Raw genomic sequence first — 21,702 nt, forward strand, 5'->3', positions numbered from 1 at the left:
TTTATGAGAAAACACAGTTGGACAACCAGATCGAATCCACAAATACAAATTCATTTGAAAATTACGTTTTTATTTATCAACTGTATTGTATTTAGGGACATAATATTATTATGTACTTGTGTTTGTAAATATTGAGGCATTGTATACTGTAGTGTAATGCAGTGCCGGGAGAAGTATTCAAATATTTGACTTTTTACTACAAAATTAGAAATTCCACAAAGTACAGAAGTTTTATTAGCAAAATGTATTTAAAAATATCAAAAGTATAAGTACTCATTTTGCAGGCCCGTGTCATATATTATGTTTGATTATTATTACTGATGCATTAACATGTAAACATCATTTTAATGCTGTAAGAAACTCCAAACTGTTGTATTTGGGGTCCTGGAAACTTTGTGTCCTCTTTAGCCGCTTAAAAAAAACTTTTACACTTTTCTTTAAACTTCACTTATATTTATATTTATTTAACAGATGAGAGAAAAACACACAGAATACCGTTAATGACCCTTGTTTGTCAGAGTTTCCCTGCATATGTTTTGTTTTACTAAAAACACATATAATCTTTTACACAAACAGGGAGGTCTGTGTGTGGACCCCAAAGAATGAGGAATTTAAACATTATGTTTGCTGTTGTCAAGTACAAAAACTATAGTGCAGTAAAAAAAAGTTACATTATCATTGTTTTGGTTATCTGATTTTATGGTATGACTGAGTCATTGATGAAGCCCTCGGGCTAACCATAACCATGTCACCTTAAAAGCCTACGTGCGTCACGTGTCGCTTCGCTTGTGTCTGTAACATTTACCAGAAACTCCCGGAAGAGGCTTTTACTCGTGCAGTGTGGGCTGGAGGCGCAGGTGAGCACATCGCATAATCCATACCTGCAACCACAGACCAGAAAAAAAAAAAAGCAAACAAACATGGAAACGACAGCTTGGATACAATCTAACCGAGACCCGGCTCCGGCACGACTTCTGGACGCATGTTTATGCTCATATTTCACCTGTAAGAAAATATTGTGTTTTTTTCATTATTCGGGGAGTTTTTTTTTTGTTGTTGTTGTTGTTATTTTTATAAGTTATCTTGTTGGTAAGTTTTAACATATGCCGTTCGGGTTGTGTATCCTGGTGATGTGCTGCTATTTTCTTATCTGTGTTTGTCGTTGATCGCTTCTACTCTTAAAGATGTGGATGTAAATATACCTGCTGCCTCTCATTGCATTGTTTTACATTTGGCTGCCGGCTGCTTGGTAACATGTTGTGAATGCAACCTGCTCATTCAGAGCCGCACCTTCATGTATGTTCATGTATCAGCTTCCTATGATTATGAGGTTTTACATTTTAAAAGGTTAGGTTTTTATCACTAAGCACTACAAAGTGTAGATTTCTGTTGCAGCCAGATTAATGCAGTGAATGAAATATGTTTATTTAAAGGCATCTCCTCTCTCTATCCCTCTCATTCTCCCTTCTGTTTTTGTTTTTTCTCCCTGTGTCCCCTCTAAAAACAATCATGCCAGGCTGGAGATCAGGGTTTGATCCAACATCCTGAATTCACACTGCGCTGCCAGATACGCTGAGCAGAGCTTACACATGTAACAAGGTGGGTCAATCCAATCCAATCCAATGGCTGCGAGGAAAATTAGGTCAATTCACCTTTTAAATCCTTCTTGCTTCTGCCTCATCTTGTCCACAGAACTCCTGCTAAAACTCGTCTGTTCCCAAGAATTGCTTAACACAAGTCAGATGATGATGACAGTGTGTGTGTGTGTGTGTGTGTGTGTGTGTGTGTGTGTGTGTGTGTGTGTGTGTGTGTGTGTGTGTGTGCCTCTGCCACAGATGACACTTTATTCAGCGTGACCATCTGCAAGCTATATTTAGGAGTCTCACAAAAGGTGTTTTTAACCACAGGAAAATCAGTTTATGCTTTTATGTTTGTGCTATATTTACTGTTCTAACTAGCTTGAAAAGTGTACAGAGGCATCAGAACAGAGTATAAATACAGCTGCTTCCTTGAGAATTAGATAAAAGATGATCATCTGAGTTATTTTTTAGTTTTGACAGCTTGTCTTGTCTTCACAGGCCGTTTCTTGCTAAAGAGAAATGCCAGAATATTGGCTCCATTTGTAGCCCGTTAAGAGACTTTAATCTCTTGCAATCTTGACCAGCAACCTTGATTAATCATTTCAGACCGAAGGTAACTCTACAGTGTACACGTAAGGGAGTTTATTTACTTTCTCTTGTTGTGTCCACATCACACTTAATGGATTGGTAAATGAACAATGGGATGTTTGTTGATTTTAGAACATGATTATTCTTCAAAAATAAAAATAAAACATTTAAATGCTTTGGATGCTTTGTATGAGAAATTATTGTTGCATCCAAGTTGGATTATGTTCACCTCCGCTATGCTTTCGTGTTGAAGCCTTTATGTTAGCTCAGTATCATTTGGGTCTCCATGGAGGCTCCAGCATTGTTTGTCTCTGGCTTTACAGTAGGTAGTAACTTGTTTGAGTAAATGAAACCATATGCAACGGTGAAAGGCAGTAACAAACAGGAAGACAGAGAGGGGTTTTAGCTTCTTGTCATGTTTGTTCAAAAGCTGTATCATCAAGATGATATTTTCCTCTGAGTATCTACAGCAGTTAAGAAATGTGAAGGAAGAATGTTGGTTTTAATGGCAGCTCAAATGCAGTTTCCATCAGGTTCATACACTAGCTCAGTCATGCACACACATGCTGCAGTGGTCTGTGCTTGTAATTATAGACTCTGCGTCACAGGTGGAAGGCAGGGGCTGCAGATTAAGTAGCAGTGGGGAGTTGCTGTGAGTTTATCATCAGGAAGTGATGCATGAGTTTCGCTTACAGGAAATGGCAGCTGCAACAGATGTATTTCACACATGCTGTACTGTGGGCATGTGTCTGCATTTCATATTGCTGCTAGAAAAGCATTGAGATGTGGTAGATTCCCCCTTTAAGTAAGTGTTGACGGATAGATTGTGAGCTTTTATTGTCTACCAAATGTTTCTATAGTAAGAAATGTCTAATGTAATTACAGATGTTGATATCACCACTACCGGTTTACAAAATGATCTTGCTCCAATAATCTTGCTCTTAATAATTCCAGGCAAATTGTAATTAAAAAACAACTATTTATGAGTTTTTATTCTACACTTGTGTTTAGAGCTGCAATGATTTGTCAACCAACAGGAAATTAATCAGCAGTTATTCTAGTAATCAACTCAAACTCAAATGTGAGAATATGCTGCCTTTTCTTGTCTCACATTATAGTTAATTGAATTTATTTGGCCTTCGGACTGTTAGTCGGACAAAGCAAGACATTTGAGGATGTCAGCTGGGGCTTTAAAGAATTGGGATCACTGTTTTTTTTATGTTTTAAAGACCAAACAATTAATCAGTTGATTGAGAAGATGGTCAGCATATTAATCTATGAAAATAATCTTCAATTGCAGCCCTTCTTGAGTTAATTTTTGTAAAATAATACATTGTGTTTTATTACGCTGAACTGCATACACTTACCATAGTGCGATACTTATCAACCATAAGACATTCTTATTGATATCGGATATTCATTTTATTTGTGTCACATCTAGTTTTTCTTGTTTGTTTGAGGTGATACTCAAAGTTGTGCAAGACCAGACTTTTGGAAAACGTTACATACACGTTTTTAGCCTTGTGTTTCCTTTAAGCTCTTTCACACTGAAACTTAAGACAGGCACAGCTCCTGAGGCAGTGTGTGACAATGACACATCAACAGTGGGCGGGCTGTTCACTGCAGAGCAGTCGTAAAAAAGAAAAGCTGCAGTAAGCCACAGAAAACACGCTGAGGAAGTTAGTAATGACTCAGTGTGCAAGGTGACAAGGAAGTACTTCACATTTAAACATCTGGACTATATTTAGGAGGACATGAGGAGGAGACTTCCCATAGCTCAGAAGGTAGAAGACGCTATAAATGTTAACGACACAGGCATCAAGGACTTTGTAACCCGTTTGATCATTTACAGTAATCCTATCCCTTCAACCCACTTATTTAAAGGCAGGAAGTTCTAAATAATTCTGATGTATCCTCCTCTTTCACAGTCAACCAACAGACCCAGTGACCGTCATCCTCCACAATGGCGAGCCAGGACCCTGTCGATCCTTCACATGCTACATTTGACCTCTTCATCCAAGCCCAGAGTTGTAAGGATGTGAAACACCACTTTGCTGCGCTCTGCAGGCAACTGGACATCAATCCTAAGGATTTCAGGAGCTTCTACATCAAATTAAAGGAGAGACTGAACTACTGGAAGGCCAAAGCCCTGTGGACGAAGCTAGACAAAAGGGCATCTCACCAAGATTACAAACAAGGAAAGGCCTGCACCAAAAACAAGGTAGTTGCAACTAGAGACTCTCTTTGTCTTCCTGTATTTTAAAAGGATGTGGCTGGCTTTTTTGGTAGAAGAATGTTTTATATTGATAGTTCTTTTTATTTACATTCTGAGTAGACAGAAACCACTAGCTTCCTTCCTTCCTTTTGTTTTGTTTTGTTTTATTCTTCAGTTGTATAAATGCATTATTAATTTCTTATTATGACAATTTACTACATAATTTTACCCTCCACTAACCAGATACAGCTGGGACTTTTTGTCATCCCATAATCTAAATGCTGTTTTTGAGAATTTTCGGAATTCTGGGGAAAACACTGAAAACCCCCTTAATATTAGATAACTATCTGATCTAAATATTCAATATAAATATTCGTACAAATTGTCAGCATTCACAACTATAGATAATATGTGTTGTAGCTTAGCTGAACCAAAATTATTCAACCGTAATCTATTACCATACAAGTGAAATAATCTATTGGGAAGGGAGAATGGATCAATCCTTTCTACTCATCTGTTAATCATGCAAATTGTTTGGGGACTTGCTGCTGATCAGTTAAAAACCAACCTTGTCAATGGTCATTTCGAGCTATTTTAAAAATGATACTGATTGGCTCATGGAGGATACCACATCATTTGTTTAACTGCGAAAAGCACAATGTCGAGGGCTTGAGGTTTTAAAAAAAAAACAACAACAGGACAATAAATAAATCTGAACCATGACTTGGTTTAATTTTGCCCCGCAGGACGTTTACCTCATATCCTTATTCTTTGTTTGGAATCATATCACCCATGCTGCCCTTTTGTCTCTCTCTCTCAGTGTCTCGTGTTGGGTGCTGGGCCGTGTGGGCTGAGAACGGCCATCGAACTCTCCCTCCTGGGGGCTCAGGTGGTGGTGTTGGAGAAGAGAGAGGGCTTTTCCAGGAACAATGTTCTCCACCTGTGGCCCTTCACCATTTATGACCTCCGCGGGCTCGGAGCCAAGAAGTTCTACGGCAAATTCTGCACCGGGTCGCTGGATCACATCTGTGAGTCACGAATGAATGACTTAATGGACTGACCTACACTGTGGCTCAGGTCTGGTGTTGTTTTGCAATGCTCCAATTTAGGTAAATTATCAACCAAAATTCAGGCTTTTCAAATGGGAGATGTCCAGCTTTTCTCCCACGAAACAAGCAAAGTGAAGACATCACATTTGGCTCTGGGAAATCAGGATTGCTATTTTTCTCCATTTTCTTACAAAGTCTAAACAATTTAAAAATGAATGTGTTGAGTATGCATTTAATAAGTCAGTATTATAAATAATTATTAATGACAGCCCTAGCTCCTAATAACTTTCCGTTTGCACGACTGACTGTGAATTTACAATCTTGAATATCTTACACAAACATTTCCAATGAAACATACATGTGTGTTTCCAGGCATCCGTCAACTGCAGTTAATTCTATTGAAAGTGTCACTTCTCCTCGGGGTGGAGGTGCACACCGGAGTGGAGTTTCAGGGCTTGATTGAGCCCTCCGGAGAAAATGGTACTTAAATTTACCAACCAGCAGTCACTCTGCCTGCTATTTTTTTCTCAATACACCATCAGTATGTAAAGCAGCGAAGTCATTTTCAAAGTTTGATGTGTTTCTTACAGGTTGGATGGCCAAGCTGCAGCCGAGGTCTCATCCTGCTGCCACCTTCCAGTTTGACGTCTTCATCTCTGCTGGAGGAGGCAGGTTTGTTCCTGATGGTGAGAAAAACACTCTTGAATCACTTCTGTTCAAGCTGTTGCAATCGGTGGCTCAAACAGTCGCAGTTAAAAAATTGCAAGGTCTGGTGGTTACACACAGTCACAAACTTCCTCAGGCAGTTTTATTCAATAAGGGAGTTTTCATCAGCCCATCTTCCTCTTTTCTTCCTTCCCAAACTATCAGGTTTTAAGCATAAGGAGCTGAGAGGCAAGCTGGCTATCGGCATCACAACCAACTTCATCAACAGACACACGGCTGAAGAGGCCCATGTAGCTGAGATCAGCGGTGTGGCCCGCATCTACAACCAGAAGTTCTTCCAAGAGCTGCTCACTGAGACGGGTATGTATCCATATGACATCTACAATCACATTCAGCTGGGTGGAAGATAAGAGGACACCTTTATGTGCAGTGAGGAAACCATGTGCTCCATTTCAGTAAACTCGGCAAGAAAATAGGAAATCCGTTGCTTTAAATGAACTTATTTTATACCACGGCTCGCACCGAGTGAGAACAGGAATTATGAGAGAGTCACTGAGCCATAACATTTCTAACAAGAATATCAGCACTCTTATTTCCATTATACTGTTCTCCTGTTATGCCTCGCTGAATGTAACCCTCAAGGCATGAAATTAATGTTCACACTGTCGGGTTGGGTTCAATGTGGAGTGTGAAAAGGGCAGCGAGGCTTTTAATCTGTCTTCCAGTCTTCAGTTCATTTCCTGTGACAGCGTTAACCCTGATGAAATCCGCCCTTGTGACTGACCAATTCACCAGCTTGATTTTGAACAAACCTTACAGGAATTACGTGACGCCTTATAACCCTGATAGCACTGAGTTGTATGACCTTTTAAATTCACTCTGACCAGGAAATCTATTAGAAAATCATAAGCAAGCAAGCTAATCATGTAGTAAAATATCACTCTCAAATAACAAATGTTCTCGAAGTCAGCCTTCCTGATTCTCCCACTCATCCTGCGCTGGTCTCGCTCTCTTTTTTTGACCACCATGCTCCCTCACCATTTTCCATTCCAGGTATTGATTTGGAGAATATTGTCTACTACAAAGACGACACCCACTACTTTGTCATGACTGCCAAGAAGAAGAGCTTGCTGAAGAAGGGAGTCATTAAACAGGTGAGAACAACACATCCATTACCAAGAAAAAGTGTGATTCTAACAGAAGTTGCATCTTTGGCCAGTGAAGAAAAGAAAGCAAACCAGATGGATGAAACAGCCATGCAGGTGCTCCAGTGTGAAGAGATACACCGTCAATCAACTCCTCTTTCGCTGCAGCCTGGCCCATTAGTTAAACCTGTAAACCAAATATAAGAAGTGTCGGTCAGAATCATAACAATTTTCTATGACTCATCAGATTGCACCTCTCACTGTGTCTCTATAGGACTACAGCGATGCGGAGGAGCTGCTGGCTCCTGCAAACGTGGATCACGAGGCTTTGTGCCGCTACGCCCATGATGCTGCATACTTCTCCACAGGTGGCAAACTGCCTGACCTTCAGTTTGCTAAGAACCATGCCGGCCAGCCAGACGTTGCCATGTTTGACTTCACCTGCATGCACCGGGCTGAGAATGCCTCTCTGGTCAGGGAGAGGAGGGGGAAGAAATTGTTGATGGCTCTTGTTGGAGATTGCCTGGTGGAGGTAGGGGCGACATGCTCAGAGATGTGGTGCAAATGTACTGTACTTCACATATTTAGCCACACTAATGCATGCAATCATGATCCCCAGAGGATGAATCCCTAAGCGCCACAAGCAGGTCAAATGTTTCACCGAAATGTCACAACATCTTCGAGACAGCTTGGCAGAAAATATACAAAAACATCCATGGTTGTCGGATGATGTAATGCATTTAGTGATCCACTAACTTTTCTTTCGCCACCATGAGGTTCACACTAAAGATTGCCATTAAATTTGGGACAGACTTTCATGTCCCCTTAACAGCTTCGAATAACTTTGGAGACTCTCATTTTCGACTAGCGCTATACATAAGGTCAAGAATTACATTTATGACCAAATACCTGCAAAGCTGTTGACATTAGCATCTGTTTATGCTGTACTTGCTGTCCTTATTACATTACATTACATTACATTACATTACAGTCATTTAGCAGACGCTTTTATCCAAAGCGACTTACAATCAGTAGTATATTACATATCATTCACCCATTCACACACTGATGACAGGGCTACCATGCAAGGTGCCACCATCAGACTCTAACTAACATTCATGCAAAGCCTTATTAGCAAATGTTAGCATGCTAATATGTTAAACTAAGATGGTGAACATGGTAAACATTATATTTGGAAAACATCAGCATGTTAGCATTTTCATTGTGAACATGTTTGCTTTCTGATGTAGCGGTTTAGCTTAAAGAACCACTGTGTTTAAGTACATCCTGAAACACCAGTTAGCGTAGCCATGAACTCTTAGTGTTGTTTACATAAAGATAATGGTTATTTGGAAGTTAAGCTCTCTTAAGTTCTTATGTTCTTTTTTTCTGCAGCCTTTCTGGCCTCTGGGCACAGGTATTGCACGTGGGTTTCTAGCTTCTTTTGACACAGCGTGGATGGTGAGGAGCTGGGGCATGGAGGTCCCACATCTCAAGGTCCTGGCTGAGCGGTGAGCCGGTTTCTTAAAAACTACTTAGCAGCAAACAATACAGACAATCACACAATGAAGCTACTTCCTGTTTCTTACGTATTTAATTTAACAAAGTGTTACTTTCTGTTTCTCAGACACAGTAAAACCAGAGGTTCTACTGTTAGTAAGATATTTGGTTTTAGGGGAAACTAAAAAAAGGAATCAAACATTTGAAAATGAATGGATAGCACTGAAAGTATTGTAAATAAAGTGTAAAGTATAGTGAGCCAACATTTATTAGTATGCCTGTGGGTCTCCTCATCAGCAAGACTTCCCATCCTGAGATGATTAGTGTGATGGATATAGTTGCTTTAATTTGCATAAGTATAAAACTCAGCTCAGCATGATTCCTTGATGTGACTGTGAAGAATAAGAAAAATAAGGCTCCTGGTGTTTGACAGAAATCATGTTAACCCATAAATTTGCCAACTTCAAGACCTTAAAAGTTGTGAAATCTGACTAAGGAGTCTGTCGTTGTAAACCTGTGTTAAGAAACTCGCTGGTTATCAACCGCATAAACAATGGTAATTTTCCATCTATTTCAAAATATAAGGTTGTACATGCAGATTTATTTAATCCCAGACCATTCCTAGCATTTATTACATGTTATTTTGAAGAGTTCTTTTTCTGTTCATCTAGTGTGAAGTCAAAAATGTGTACAGTGATCTCTAAACTCATCCAGTTATATCATCACTTTCTTCCTTTATTAGTGTTAGTTTCCGTTTACTGTTACATTTCATTTCATCTCTGTGTTTCCATCTAATGATTGATTTGGGGGCTGTGCTTGGCTCTTAATGACTCTGTTTTTGTTTTTCTTCTCAAATGTACAGAGAAAGTATCTACCAGGTGCTGTCCCAGACCACACCAGAAAACACCAGCAAAAACTACGCTGGCTACAGCATTGACCCCAAAACGCGGTACACAAGAGCCAACCTCTCATCCATCCAGACCAACCAGGTCAGGAATGTTATCCTTTCTTTACTAAACAGAGATTTTAATCTGTCACTTTAATCATCATGGAGGTTATGAAGGTCAAGGCTGCAGATTAGAGTCTAGTAAACACTTAGGAGGAAATTCACAAAAGGATGGCCCAGCTTTTGTGGTCGCTTAACCTGTACAAATATATAATAATACGCACGCATTTAGCACAAAATCTGCCTTTTTCTATGCAAATAAGCCTCATTGCAAAAACAGTCTAATTCACAAAGATCTGCGCTAATAGCCACACAGCTTCACAGAAATGATTAGTGTCTTCAGGGGTGCCCACTCAATCCCATTATTTTTTATAAAGCAGTGACAGGATGCAATGACAGCTGTGTCATGAAAAATAAATGAATAAAGCTCCACGACATGTCATTTTTGAAAATACATGAGAAATAAGGGTACTATATATATAAACAAAGTATTTCTTCCATCTCCCTCCTTTCCCAAATCCTGGGCTTACATTATTTCTCTTTACTCTCTTAATTTGCCTCCAGAGGTTTGGATGGAAGTGATATTCTGGCAAGCCCCCACTCAGGCTGAATGTCACCCCTCACAACTGATGCACTGGCCTCAAGCGCATTTATTCTTTGCCACATAGATCATTTTTAATCAGACTCAAAAGAAGATCAAATTGCACTCGGCTGTAAAACTTTATGGGCGCGTTTACTGTAATATCATTAGCCCAGTATCTTTTGTGAATCGGACCTTGAAAAGAGGCAGATAACCGTGGCAAATGATCCGCAATTAATGGTGCTATCAGCGGCCACAACCCATTATTTGTGAATTTGCCCCACAGTCAGCCAAGCAACGTTTACAAAATAGACTTTGCTTTCTGTTCTTATACTATGGGAATACGTATTGTCTTGAATAACTGCTCCATAGCTGTTTACTTCTGTATTATGATTTTAATACGTATATTTGTTGTCAAACTGCTAATATTCATAATTTTTGTGGCTAGACATTGGTTTTGATTCTAACAAAGTAAAAGTATTCTTAGGTCTTGAATGGGTAACAATAAATAACACACATTGATTGGATTAAATGATATATTTGTTAAGCTTTACAACTTATGGTTGATGAACTGGTTAAGAGTTTATTTAGAGTGAATGTACTGATCTTCCTGTCACTTTATTTAGGTGCAGCACCTTTATGATGTTGATAAATCCAATCCATCGATCAAGAAACAGAAGAGCCAGTTGTCTCCCATGCGTCAAGGTCAGCTACTCTTCATTATGCAGGCACTAAAGGCCCATATGGTGGCTATATTCAGCTGTGTATTCAGCTGCGTTGAATAAAGGAGGAAGCACTTTGTGGTCTAAATTGACACCTCATAACCCCCCCCCCCCAAAAAAAATCTTAATATCAGAGACAGACTTTTTTTACAACTGTGAAACCACACTACTGTGGTTGGAGAGCATTGTCTGATGATTTGTCTTTGTTTGTCCCCTCAGATTCAGTCAATGGTTTTGAAGAGTTGTTGAAATGGTGTCAGAAACAAACCGCAGGTTATAAGAATGTGAATGTGAAGGATTTTACCCAATCCTGGAGGTCCGGGCTGGCTCTGTGTGCTCTGATTCACCACTTCAGACCTCAGCTCATGTGAGTTGCTTCCCTGGCATTAGTTTAGTATTCATTGGATTGTAGGATGCTATATGTATTGCTTTGATTGTATTACTTTGACACAGCTCTTTGAAAGAAGTTTGCATTTAACACATTACATGTGATTGTAATCTTTGCTGAGAGAAGGCTGTCTATAATGAATAATGTAGAGTAAACCCAGCTTTTTTAATTCCTACACAGTGACATGTCCTCCCTGGATGAATCCAATGCCGTTCACAACCACCAACTGGCCTTTAGTATCCTAGAGAAGGAGCTGGGCATCCCGCCTGTCATGTCTGCCAGTGACTTAGCCAACAGTGGTCAGCTAGACAAGTTGTCCATGGTCCTCTACCTCACCCAGGTCCAAAGTGCCTTCACTGTGCCAGTAAAAGGTAAAAGTTTAAGGGTAAAATAATGTCAAGGTTCCAAAGCCACAAAAAACACTTTGCAATTTACCACATTTTCATATACATGTTGTTTTAAATGCTATTTATGTTGATGATATATTCCTGAAGCTAGCTTTTGTTGACAGCAGCATCCATCTTGGTTGCTCAGACACTGCACAGCATTAGCATCAACTTAAAAGGGTCATGGGCCTTCCCACTGAAATGTGTTTGGTGTTGAGAAGTGATTCAATCACTGCTGTCTCTTTAAGAGCCTGTTACCCAGAATTCATTTGGCTTAAATGGCTAGTGCTGTGCTTAGAGCCAGCACCACTGGTAGTGCTGTTCCCCCCTGCACTAAGCCAGCCGAGCAGCAGCAGCAGACAGTGCAAACAGTCACCGTGTGGACCTGGTTTATTAGGTCTGAAGGGACTAGCGTCTCCTCGAGAGGATCTACTATCCCTGCACTGAAGGAGGATTTTCTCCCGGCTGTTTGTAGCAGAGGTATTTTTACAGTCTTTTGCAGCATGGTGAGGGTTTTTGTGCAGCGTAAAATGTGAGCCCAGCGTTTGGAGGCACTGAATGAGCTGAAGTGGGTGTGATGAACGCTCTCTGTGTCTGTGATGCTGCTCTGCTGCTCTGCTTGGGATCCGCCGCCTGATGTGCAGGCAGGAGGGAGCTGTCACTCTCCGGTAACCTTATCTGAATGATGAACAGATGGGGAGTGGTAGTCAGGGCAGGAGCTGAAGAGTTTTCATGTAGATTGACAAGTTACATTCAGCTGCTGTGGCTCTACAGAATATACAAGATAGATGGGTTATTTGTATATCTGACAGAGTATCAACATAAAAGGACGTACCTTGAAGATATTAAAGAGACACGTTGGGAATATTTTAAGCTGCTGTAAGCAGAGCTGCAAGTAGGCCAACACTAAGGCTCAGGTGTCTTTTTGTGTGCAGCCTAATGCTATAGTAAGATCAACTGAATTTGGTGTGTGTCCCTCTCTGACATTATTTCTTTCTTTCATAATTTGTTGGCTACAGACTCTGCAGCCTTCCTGCCGTCAGCCAAGCCTCTGACACTCTTCCAGACACAGTCAGCTGTCTTTTTCCTGAACAAGCTGAAGCACAACTCTCTGCAAAGACGCAAGGTACGCCCACTGTGACTGTGTGTTCACTGTTTACACAGCACCCAGAAATGTTTGATATAGATAAAGATTTTCACACACACTGGCTTGTTGGCTGGAGTTCACGTCTGGGCCTTCAGTCCGTGTTCTTGTGCTGTCTGTGACTCACATCCCTTATTCATCTGTTATTTCGGGAGAAATTGTTAGATGTTAAAACAAGGAAAGGGGTTTCTAGTCAGTCATTATAATGGTTTGAATGTTTGTCCACATAATATACATAATCAATCAATAGTTTTTCTTATTTCCTCTGTAGGAGAAGCTGTCAACTGAGAAAAGAAAAAGAGAGACAGCGATGGAAGATGAGGACAGAGTGCGTTGTGTAGCCTTCTGTACTAATTCTCTTATTATTTTTGCCAGTGTGGCCTCACTGAATTTCTCTCTGCCTTTTCTCTCAGACGGTGGTGCCTCCTGTGTCCCCTGAGCTCAGTCCTAAACCTGATCGTGCTCTTGATCCTGAGCCTGAACCTGCTGCTGGTGTGTCGATGCCAAACAGTGAGGAGTGTTACTTCTGTGCTCAGAGGGTCTACGTGCTGGAGCGCATCAGTGCCGAGGGCAAGTTCTTCCATCGGAGCTGCTTCACCTGCCATCGGTGCAGCATCACTCTCAGACTGGGCGGATACACCTTTGACCCGACTACAGGTGAATACTTACTGTCCTCGTTTGTCAAAAGGTCATATGTTCACAGGAACTAATGTGACATTCCAAATATGGTTGTAACTCTCAGTTTCCAGAGTATCTGTCCATGTTTGACGTAATATCTGTTTTACGTTATCCCTTTTTAGCAGCCTCTTGTTTGCTTAATCCTCGGTTTAAGCACTTCATTTTTTGCTCAGTATGAGGAACTTGTATTTCTGGTTTAAACAGCTTCGTTAACTGCTAAGTGGAGTATGCCTTATTCATTTATGAAATTAATAATTTGCGCCAAGACCCTTTTTTTTTAAAGGGATATCCATTTAGACTGAAAGGACATTAATCATTTACGAAAAACAGCAGGCTTTTTCTTCTTTAGCACGTCAACATTCACTTGTCACTGACTTTTCGCCTCCTTTCATTGCTTTCGTCTGTGATGTCCCCGCAGGGAGATTCTACTGTGAGCTGCACTCTGAAGAACTGGAGCTGGAAGACGGGACTGAAACATTGTCTAAGGTGGGTCACTGAACAGAACAGATGTAAACCATTCTGTTGCTTGCTGCTCCAGACTCCACCTTGAATCCCTGCGTTCGTAATGCTCGTGTTACACAATCTCCTGCTGCATGATATAGCATCCTTCTGGTGCCTGCTCCGATGTCATCAGACTCGTTCGCAGCACTTGCGCACAACTAATGAGGATGTTTGTGTCAAAGCATATGTATTCTGAGGAGCAAAACATATTGAACAGGGATTTGTGCTTTTTTTTTTCAAATAACATTTCTGTTTACAGGATAGCGAAGGAAATCACAACGGAACAAATGAAGAGAACAGGCTTTCCAGTGATTATACACCATCTCCATCAGATGAGGAGTATGAGCACACTCTGGATTTTGGTCCCTCTGCTCACGCGCAGTCACATAAACCTGAAGGACAGGACCACCATATACCTGGATCCAAAGAGGAGTCCCAACAACCACATCCATCAAAAAGTCCCACACTTCCTCCATCTAAAACTGAGGTGGCAGCACCCACCGAGGAGCAGGCCGTGTCCCATCCTGTGCCAAAGCCCCGCCTCTCTCAGCAGACCACACCCAGCCCTCAGCCCTCTCATCCTATAGCAAAACCTCGCACAGTCCACCTTTTAAACCCCTCGACACCGGAGAACCGTTCATCTCCAACCCCTACAAAAGAGATCTCCAAGGCAGCACCAGACTCCCGTCCGAAGCAATCGCTCCGAAAGCTTCAGCTGACCACCGAGGAGAAAAGCCAACTAGTGAACCTTCAGAGCCTCAGCGCGGACTCTGACTCAGAGACTCCCGGTGGATCCTCCTCTTGCTCCTCGTCCTCTGCGACTGCAGTAGGTCCATGCCCACCTAAACCAGAGGGCATGGATGGGCAAGAAGAGGAGGGCTACTGGAGCGGGAGCACCGCCAGTCACATGCGGGAGAAGAGGAATCGACGCTGCTTCAGGAGAAAAGAGATGCCAAGCGGGCAGACCAGGGTACGGTCCAAGTTTTCCCCTTGGAATCTCTCTTCTCCGAGAATCAGCAGAGACACCCGGCTCAGTGTCCACATTAATCATCCAGGGAGAGTGGGTAAGTGAGGATTCATTCGCTTTGATCTTTGGTGTAGCTGGTTTGCAGGATGAAAAAAAAAAGAAGCATTTGCTGTGTAACACTTGTCACAACATCTTTCTTGCATTTGTACCACAGAAACTACATTCAGACATGCTCACAGCACCTCAGAGGAGGGTGTCGACGGAGATGATGATGATGATGATGACGACGATGATGATGATGATGAGATGTTTGAGCGAGATGATGTTGACTTATTTGTTGAGAAAGTATGGAGAGCAACGGAGCTGATATTTTTTTATGTTCATATGATGGTGAGCCTGCAACATTTAAACAGCAGTAGACTTTCAATGCTGACACTTTGACTTTAGTTTCAGACGATGCCTTCAGACCCTGTTGAGGCTGAGAAGATGGAGTTGATGAAGATGAGGACACTGGAGCGGCGGGCCAAGATGAGCGAATTACAGCGATTGCGCAAAGCCCAGGTCAGTGTCTCTCCCAGCGTTATCTGTGTCTTACTGGTCAGTGGCTTCTCAAACTTCACTCACTGAAGCAATTCACTTGTATATGATTATACAATTATATTGTGCTTTGATGTGAGGTTAAGTGTATCAATTTCTTGTATGTTAAAGTTGTAATCATTGAGATTTCATTCCTGGCTGATGTGGTTACTTGTGGTAACAGCAAGTGTGGTTTAATACTAAATGCCTCAGCATTCTGGGGGCAGCAAACACTCCTTTTATTAAATCAACTTGTAATTCTGACAAAGCAGTTGCTGCACAAGAAGTCAGTGAATAATCTATTTTTACATCATGTCATGAGCAACTAACTCTGATTTCATGCTGCAAAAGCAACAGCAGGGTGCAGTGAAAGCAGGCTGTTACCTTGTCGGGTACAACTCTTCATGTAAAAGCTTAGTGTGCCGGCTCCCTCTCGTCCCAATGCTCCCTCCAATATTTAAAAACTGATCTGTTGTAAAATAAATAATAATCATGAAATGATAACACCCTAACAATGACCATGATTGTTGTGTAGACACATTTTTGATTAACTTTTAGTGTGACCATTACGTCTCACTGGCTTCTTCACAATAAAAGTCCAATCTTATTCCACCAGTTGATGCTTTAAATGTGATGCAGCCGCAGAGGGAAATGTTTGGTCTGCTATATAAAAGTACGGTAACGCTGGATAAGTTAAATTGTAAATCTCGCTTAGGTCGCCAATTTGAACCCAGCGTTGGAGTGGCAGACTCTGCCACTAACAATAAAAAATACTTTTTAGATAAATTATTATAGACTGTATATATATTAAAGGGCTATTGCAGAAAAGTGGCGTCAATAAATATGATCATAAACGAATCATGATTTGTCAAACTTTGCTCCAGTACCTTTCTTACTGTTTCTTGTCTCTGGTTCGCAGTCCATCCAGAGGAGACTGGAGGAGATTGAAGTGACCTTCAAGGACTTGGAGGATAAGGGTGTAGTGCTGGAGAGAACTCTGCGGGGAGAGGCTGGTAAGACCAACACGTTAACAGCAGGCACCTTGTTTTCAAATTTTTAATTAAAAAATACCCAGATTTATTTTGACTTTCATGCAACCAAAATTGGTCCTCTCTCTTCTTGTAATAGGACATTGAGAGAATACACAAATGAGCTGCTGTTGATTTTAAAAATAAATAAGTAAACATCTAGAGAGTGGATGCTCTGCAAATGGTACATATGCTTGTAGTTAATTAAAAATAAACACCAGGTGTTTCCATAAAAACTGAATATTATGTACACAAGAAACACTGTACTAAAATATAAAACATGCAGCACTGTATCTAGAATTTCTTTAAAACCTGTCTTACTCTTTTCTTTCCAACTTTACAAACAAACATCACACGCAAATACCCAGACACTGTTTGTTTTTTTGTGTTTAACCTCTAGGCAGCTGTGGCTCTCCGGATATGATCGAGCACTGGATCCAACTCGTCCATGAGAAGAACGCGCTGGTGTCTGAGGAGTCTGACCTCATGGTGGCGTGAGTGTACACCTTGCAAATAAGAAAAAAAAGAGCTAAAAAACAGTGACGCACACTTAAGGTCTCAGTAGTCATGCGAGGAATACAACACAGCTTTTGTGCAAGGTATAAGTGACACGTTAACCACATAAGAGCAGGCGTCCACATCGAAACACTGTGGGTACTGTTTGCTCTCACCTTGGTGGAAGCCAATCTTATTTAAAGTCGGACTATATTTGTCATATGGCCGAAGATAACCTGCAGCTACAGCAGGATGTCGACATGACTCGGTTTGTTTTTCTTTCAGATCTCGACAGCTGGAACTCGAAGACAAGCAGAGCATGTTGGAGTTGGAGCTCAGGAAGTACATGGAGCTGGATGGTGTGTACTTTGGTGTGCTTCTTGAATAGTCCTGTTGTTTTGGAAGCAGTTAGAAGAAAGCAAGCCAAGTAGCAGTTGTGTTTAGCCAAGGCTATTGAGATAATCATTGCATGTTGTTTTTTTCTAATGAGAGCATCAGTACTTTGGCAATGTGGCCCTGTTCACCCAATCCATATTTTTTGTAGTATATTGTATTTATAAGCTTTGGCTGAACTTTGAAATGCCACTAAGAAAAAAAAAACGGTAATCGTTTCATCCCTAATTATGAGCAAACATCTGCTTGTTTACACATCCAGCAGACACACAGCAACATTATCATTCAAGTGTTTCTGTCCACCTGATGAATGAAAGTCTCTACCCACTCCTGAGACTATCTGTCTCTTTAGCTGCTAGGTGCTCTTCCTTTTTCAACAGCTAGTAACTGGTAGTGTACAGGGTGGTTTTAGAGCTTTTTTCGCTGAAAACATCTGACTATTGTTGCCGAAAATGACACTATAAGAGCGGTGAGGGTGAACTTAATCAGCAAAGTTGCAGTTTGGACAGCTAAACACTGAATTGAACTGATAAAGCTCTGTAAAGCTGAGGGGAGCTGCAGATTCTAATGATAATTATCTGAAGGTTCATCACTACGAGCGATTCATTGTTATTGTAAAGATGTTGAACATAGCCACATTAAAGTATGCATACCTGTTTGTATGGCAGACAAGACACCAGAGCAGCAGGCAGAAGAAGATCGGGTCCTTCAACAGATGATCGACGTGGTGGACATGAGGGACTCCTTGGTGTCGTTTCTGGATGAGAAGAGGCTGAAGGAGATAAGCGAGGAGCAAGCGGCCTTCTCCATCATGGAGGCCAAGCGGCACTCCAAGGCAGGAGCTCAGGTTCACTGGGCGTAAGGCTTTTCACGCACACACATACTCAGCATGAACCTGTGTGTTGCTGTGCAGTAGATGCCCTTCACATCTACTGTATGTGAGACTTGCTGCTTCCAGACCTGAGACTTAACTTCTGCAAAGCCAAAGATGATACAGAATTGTTGAGAAGGGGTAAACCCACCACAAGCGGACCCTCTGTAAGAACAACTAGGAGAGAGAGTTGAGGCTCATGGGCCAAGAGGCCGAGTGAATTTGTTGCCATCCGTCCCCTAGAGGGAGACATAAGCCCGGGGATCTGAGGCTCTGCGTCCAATAACTCTCCAGCTAAGCCCTGCCTGATAGTTTGGTCACAGCGACATACCACATATGAAAAAGGAACCCTAATGTCTGCTGCATCATTGAGCAACCACCACACAGCAGATAATCAATACCCAGCCTGGGCCTTGGCCTGGCTTGGGTGTCAGAAACACGTGACTCAAGTGCAAAAACCAAGACTAAGCAGTGTATAATTACAGCCGCGGGGACCCTGCAGTAGCTGGCTCTGGAGCCAGAGAGATGGATTTAGGTGGAAAGCACATGATGGATGGTGTTTTTGAGAAATATTTTGATGAATAAATGATACTGTACACAATTACATAATATACATATAATTCTATGTTTAATATTTGTACACTGAATAAACTCTAGAAATATGATGGTGGGTAAACAAAACAAAGGGGTAGATACAAGTATTACAATTAATAAATTCCACTGTTAGTATTCATGGTTACATTTTTAAAATCCATTTTTTATTTTCATTTATTAATTTTGTAGAACTTTTGGTGTTCACCAAGTCCTTTTACCGATAGCACGTTTGATAGTTAACCTCAGGGGTCGATCACTCAGTCTTCTCCGATCAGTTTTGGGGTTTTCACCGATGGCCTTCGACAGTCGGCTGTTTCTTAAGTTGGTGGTGTAATATATGAACACGGGGGATTTGGGTGTGAATGAGAAAAGACTTAACGGACTGGTTCATCTATTTATAAATGCTATCTTTAATCTTTTGCAGGTGTTCATCTTTATGTGCTGGTAGAATTGCCAAAATCGAGTCAAAGACCAGTTTGTTGTTAGTGAAAAGGAGCCTTATACATTCATCATTCTGCTGCCATTTTGTGCCGCCTGGGCGGCACTTCACAGTATATCAAATAAAGATCATGCACTTTGATGTTTTAGTTTTCATGTTTTTTGATAAATCACTGAGGTCTTCACTGGTTTAACTCTCGGGTGTTTTGTTTATTTCTGTATATATTGCCCTTTATATAAGTCCAGTACTTGTATAAGGGGTTTTACTGCCTGGGCTATTCTAACTTCTAACCTCTGCGGTGCCCTCTTCTCACTCTACATGACCGGTTAACCTAATAAGAAAGCAAAAGGAGCTTTCAGAGATGAAAGAAGTTTTTTTTTTTTTTAATCGTTAACTTAAAACTTAAAGTAGTATCAAAAATAAAAAGTCATGAAGCAGAATGACCTTGTTCAGTGTTGTATTGTCATATTTTATAATGTTTGATTATTATTACTGATCCATCAATGTGCGAGCAGCATTTTTATATTGTAGCTAGTTGAGGTGGATCTAATGTTTACTATTTTACACAGTGGTATGTTAATCTATTTAAACATATATTTAATCTTAATCTGAAAAGTAACTATAACTGTCAGGTCAATGTAGTTGAGTAAAATGTACAGTATAAAGTAGTATAAAGTGGAGAAACTTGAAGAAAAGTACCTCAAAACTGTACTGAAGGAAAGAACCAGAGCAAAGTTAGTTATTTTCCACCACTGCAGCTACTATCGACGAATTCAATTGTTTGTGAGGCCCAATTTCTATTACTCTACCAAATAGAGAAGTGTCATTGTGTTAACCTCAGAAATAGCCTCATTTTTACAAATGTGTGTCAAATACTTTTTTATCTAAAAATAGTTTTGTTAAATGGATTTTAATCCTGATAACCTTTGTTGAATGATCTCTGGAGGTTTGTATATGTGATGAGTTTGAATGTCTTTTATAATCCCCCCTTATGTGAGAACCCTTCAGTAACCGACCAGGTTATATAAGGTGTTGAACACCTACCTGATCCCGTTAGTGTAATCCCATCGAACATTCATTAAGTCACAGTGGATCATAAAGAGCCTGAGATAATGTTAATTGTTTCGTTTGGCTTTAATGACATAATTACTTTATTTATCTCCAGGGGAAATAACATTTTTTTCCACTCCTTGTTATTTTACACAAATAGGCCTGAAATGACCAGAATGTGAACTGGCTCCTGTCAAGATACCAGTCCACGCTCAGTACTTAGTCTGTGTTGGACCTGAACCGGCCACCCTCCGGTTCCAACGAACTGAGCTGCTTAATCCCACAAGCAGGAGGTTAAAAAGTTCAAACTGATCCTGTTCTTTCCTTTGTAAGCTTGTTGGTGATGTAAGGGAAGTCAGGCCTGGTGTTTAGTGTTTCATCTATCTGTATAGACACGACACTGAAGAAGTACTCAGATCCTTCAGTAGAAGTATCAGTAGTACAATATAAAAAAATACAAGTGACAGGTACAAGTAAAAGTCCTGCATTCAATTTTAAGTAACTATGATAACATTTTCCTGATTATACTTACAAACTTGTATATAGTCATTTAAAAGTAACGTTTTAAATGCAGGAGTTTTACTTGTAAAAGAGTGTTTTTACAGTGTTGTATTAATACTTTTATATAAGTAAAGGATCGGAATACTTCCTCCAAAACTCCACTGTATAGAATTTTACATATGTTTGATTCAATATATTGCAATAGTTTTGATAATCTGTACTGCAAATTAAGGTCGTTCTTTGAGCAGCTATTTCCTGTTCTTTGTAACTGTCCTTAAGTGCTTCTCAAACACTCTAATTGCAGCGTGTAATACCTGTGACCCAGTGACTGTGTTGCTTCTGTGCAGTTTAACATTGACTTCAAACCTGACACTCTCATTATAGAAGCTGCTGTTTCCTGCAGGCCCCGACGCTGTCTCTCCTGAATGGAAAAAGCTTGAACTCAATCTAGTTCTAAAACCAAAACCTGAAATGGAGGACGCTCAAGTCAACCTCTTGGCCCAGTATCCATGACAACACGTTGAGCAGGTCCAGCCGTTGATATTCTCCCTATTTACAGCACGTGCCTAGAAGTAAGGTAGGCTGCATTTCAAGCAATAAAACTAAACCTGGCAGATATCACACGGGATCAACACTGCAGCGTTTGATGAAATTCTAACAGTAAAAATATTTTTTGTTGTCTTAAAAACATGCCTGCATT

The 21,702-nt window shown here is 40.7% G+C and overlaps 1 protein-coding gene across 3 annotated transcripts; it reads left to right on the forward strand.

Moving 5' to 3' along the window:
- Positions 1 to 838: 838 nt before the first annotated feature.
- Positions 839 to 19,891, forward strand: mical1 (microtubule associated monooxygenase, calponin and LIM domain containing 1). Of its 3 annotated transcripts, none has more exons than XM_054609090.1 (25): positions 839 to 857; positions 1,517 to 1,599; positions 4,097 to 4,389; positions 5,204 to 5,411; positions 5,805 to 5,912; positions 6,023 to 6,118; positions 6,303 to 6,458; positions 7,152 to 7,252; positions 7,518 to 7,775; positions 8,639 to 8,754; positions 9,606 to 9,732; positions 10,896 to 10,974; positions 11,211 to 11,358; positions 11,560 to 11,750; positions 12,785 to 12,891; positions 13,181 to 13,237; positions 13,323 to 13,566; positions 14,006 to 14,073; positions 14,348 to 15,152; positions 15,270 to 15,400; positions 15,503 to 15,616; positions 16,551 to 16,644; positions 17,060 to 17,153; positions 17,440 to 17,513; positions 18,216 to 19,891. In XM_054609090.1, exons 3-25 carry the CDS (start codon positions 4,132 to 4,134, stop codon positions 18,407 to 18,409), a joined length of 3,828 nt encoding a protein of 1,275 aa, XP_054465065.1. In that variant the 5' UTR covers positions 839 to 857; positions 1,517 to 1,599; positions 4,097 to 4,131; the 3' UTR covers positions 18,410 to 19,891. The 3 variants fall into 3 exon arrangements, with proteins under 3 accessions (XP_054465065.1, XP_054465064.1, XP_054465066.1); XM_054609089.1 differs by lacking the exon at positions 839 to 857 and adding an exon at positions 990 to 1,005; XM_054609091.1 differs by lacking the exons at positions 839 to 857; positions 1,517 to 1,599 and adding an exon at positions 3,876 to 3,952.
- Positions 19,892 to 21,702: the final 1,811 nt, after the last annotated feature.

Source organism: Anoplopoma fimbria, chromosome 12, assembly GCF_027596085.1.
Source record: "Anoplopoma fimbria isolate UVic2021 breed Golden Eagle Sablefish chromosome 12, Afim_UVic_2022, whole genome shotgun sequence".
Taxonomy (NCBI): domain Eukaryota; kingdom Metazoa; phylum Chordata; class Actinopteri; order Perciformes; family Anoplopomatidae; genus Anoplopoma; species Anoplopoma fimbria.

What these genes read in the sequence shown, in the direction of transcription:
- mical1 (XM_054609090.1), top strand. Translation starts at nt 4,132, where the DNA reads ATGGCGAGCCAGGACCCTGTCGATCCTTCACATGCTACATTTGACCTC. An exon ending in AGGCCTGCACCAAAAACAAG is followed by an intron (nt 4,390 to 5,203) that starts GTAGTTGCAACT and finishes TCTCTCTCTCAG; the next exon opens with TGTCTCGTGTTGGGTGCTGG. An exon ending in AGGCAGGTTTGTTCCTGATG is followed by an intron (nt 6,119 to 6,302) that starts GTGAGAAAAACA and finishes CCAAACTATCAG; the next exon opens with GTTTTAAGCATAAGGAGCTG.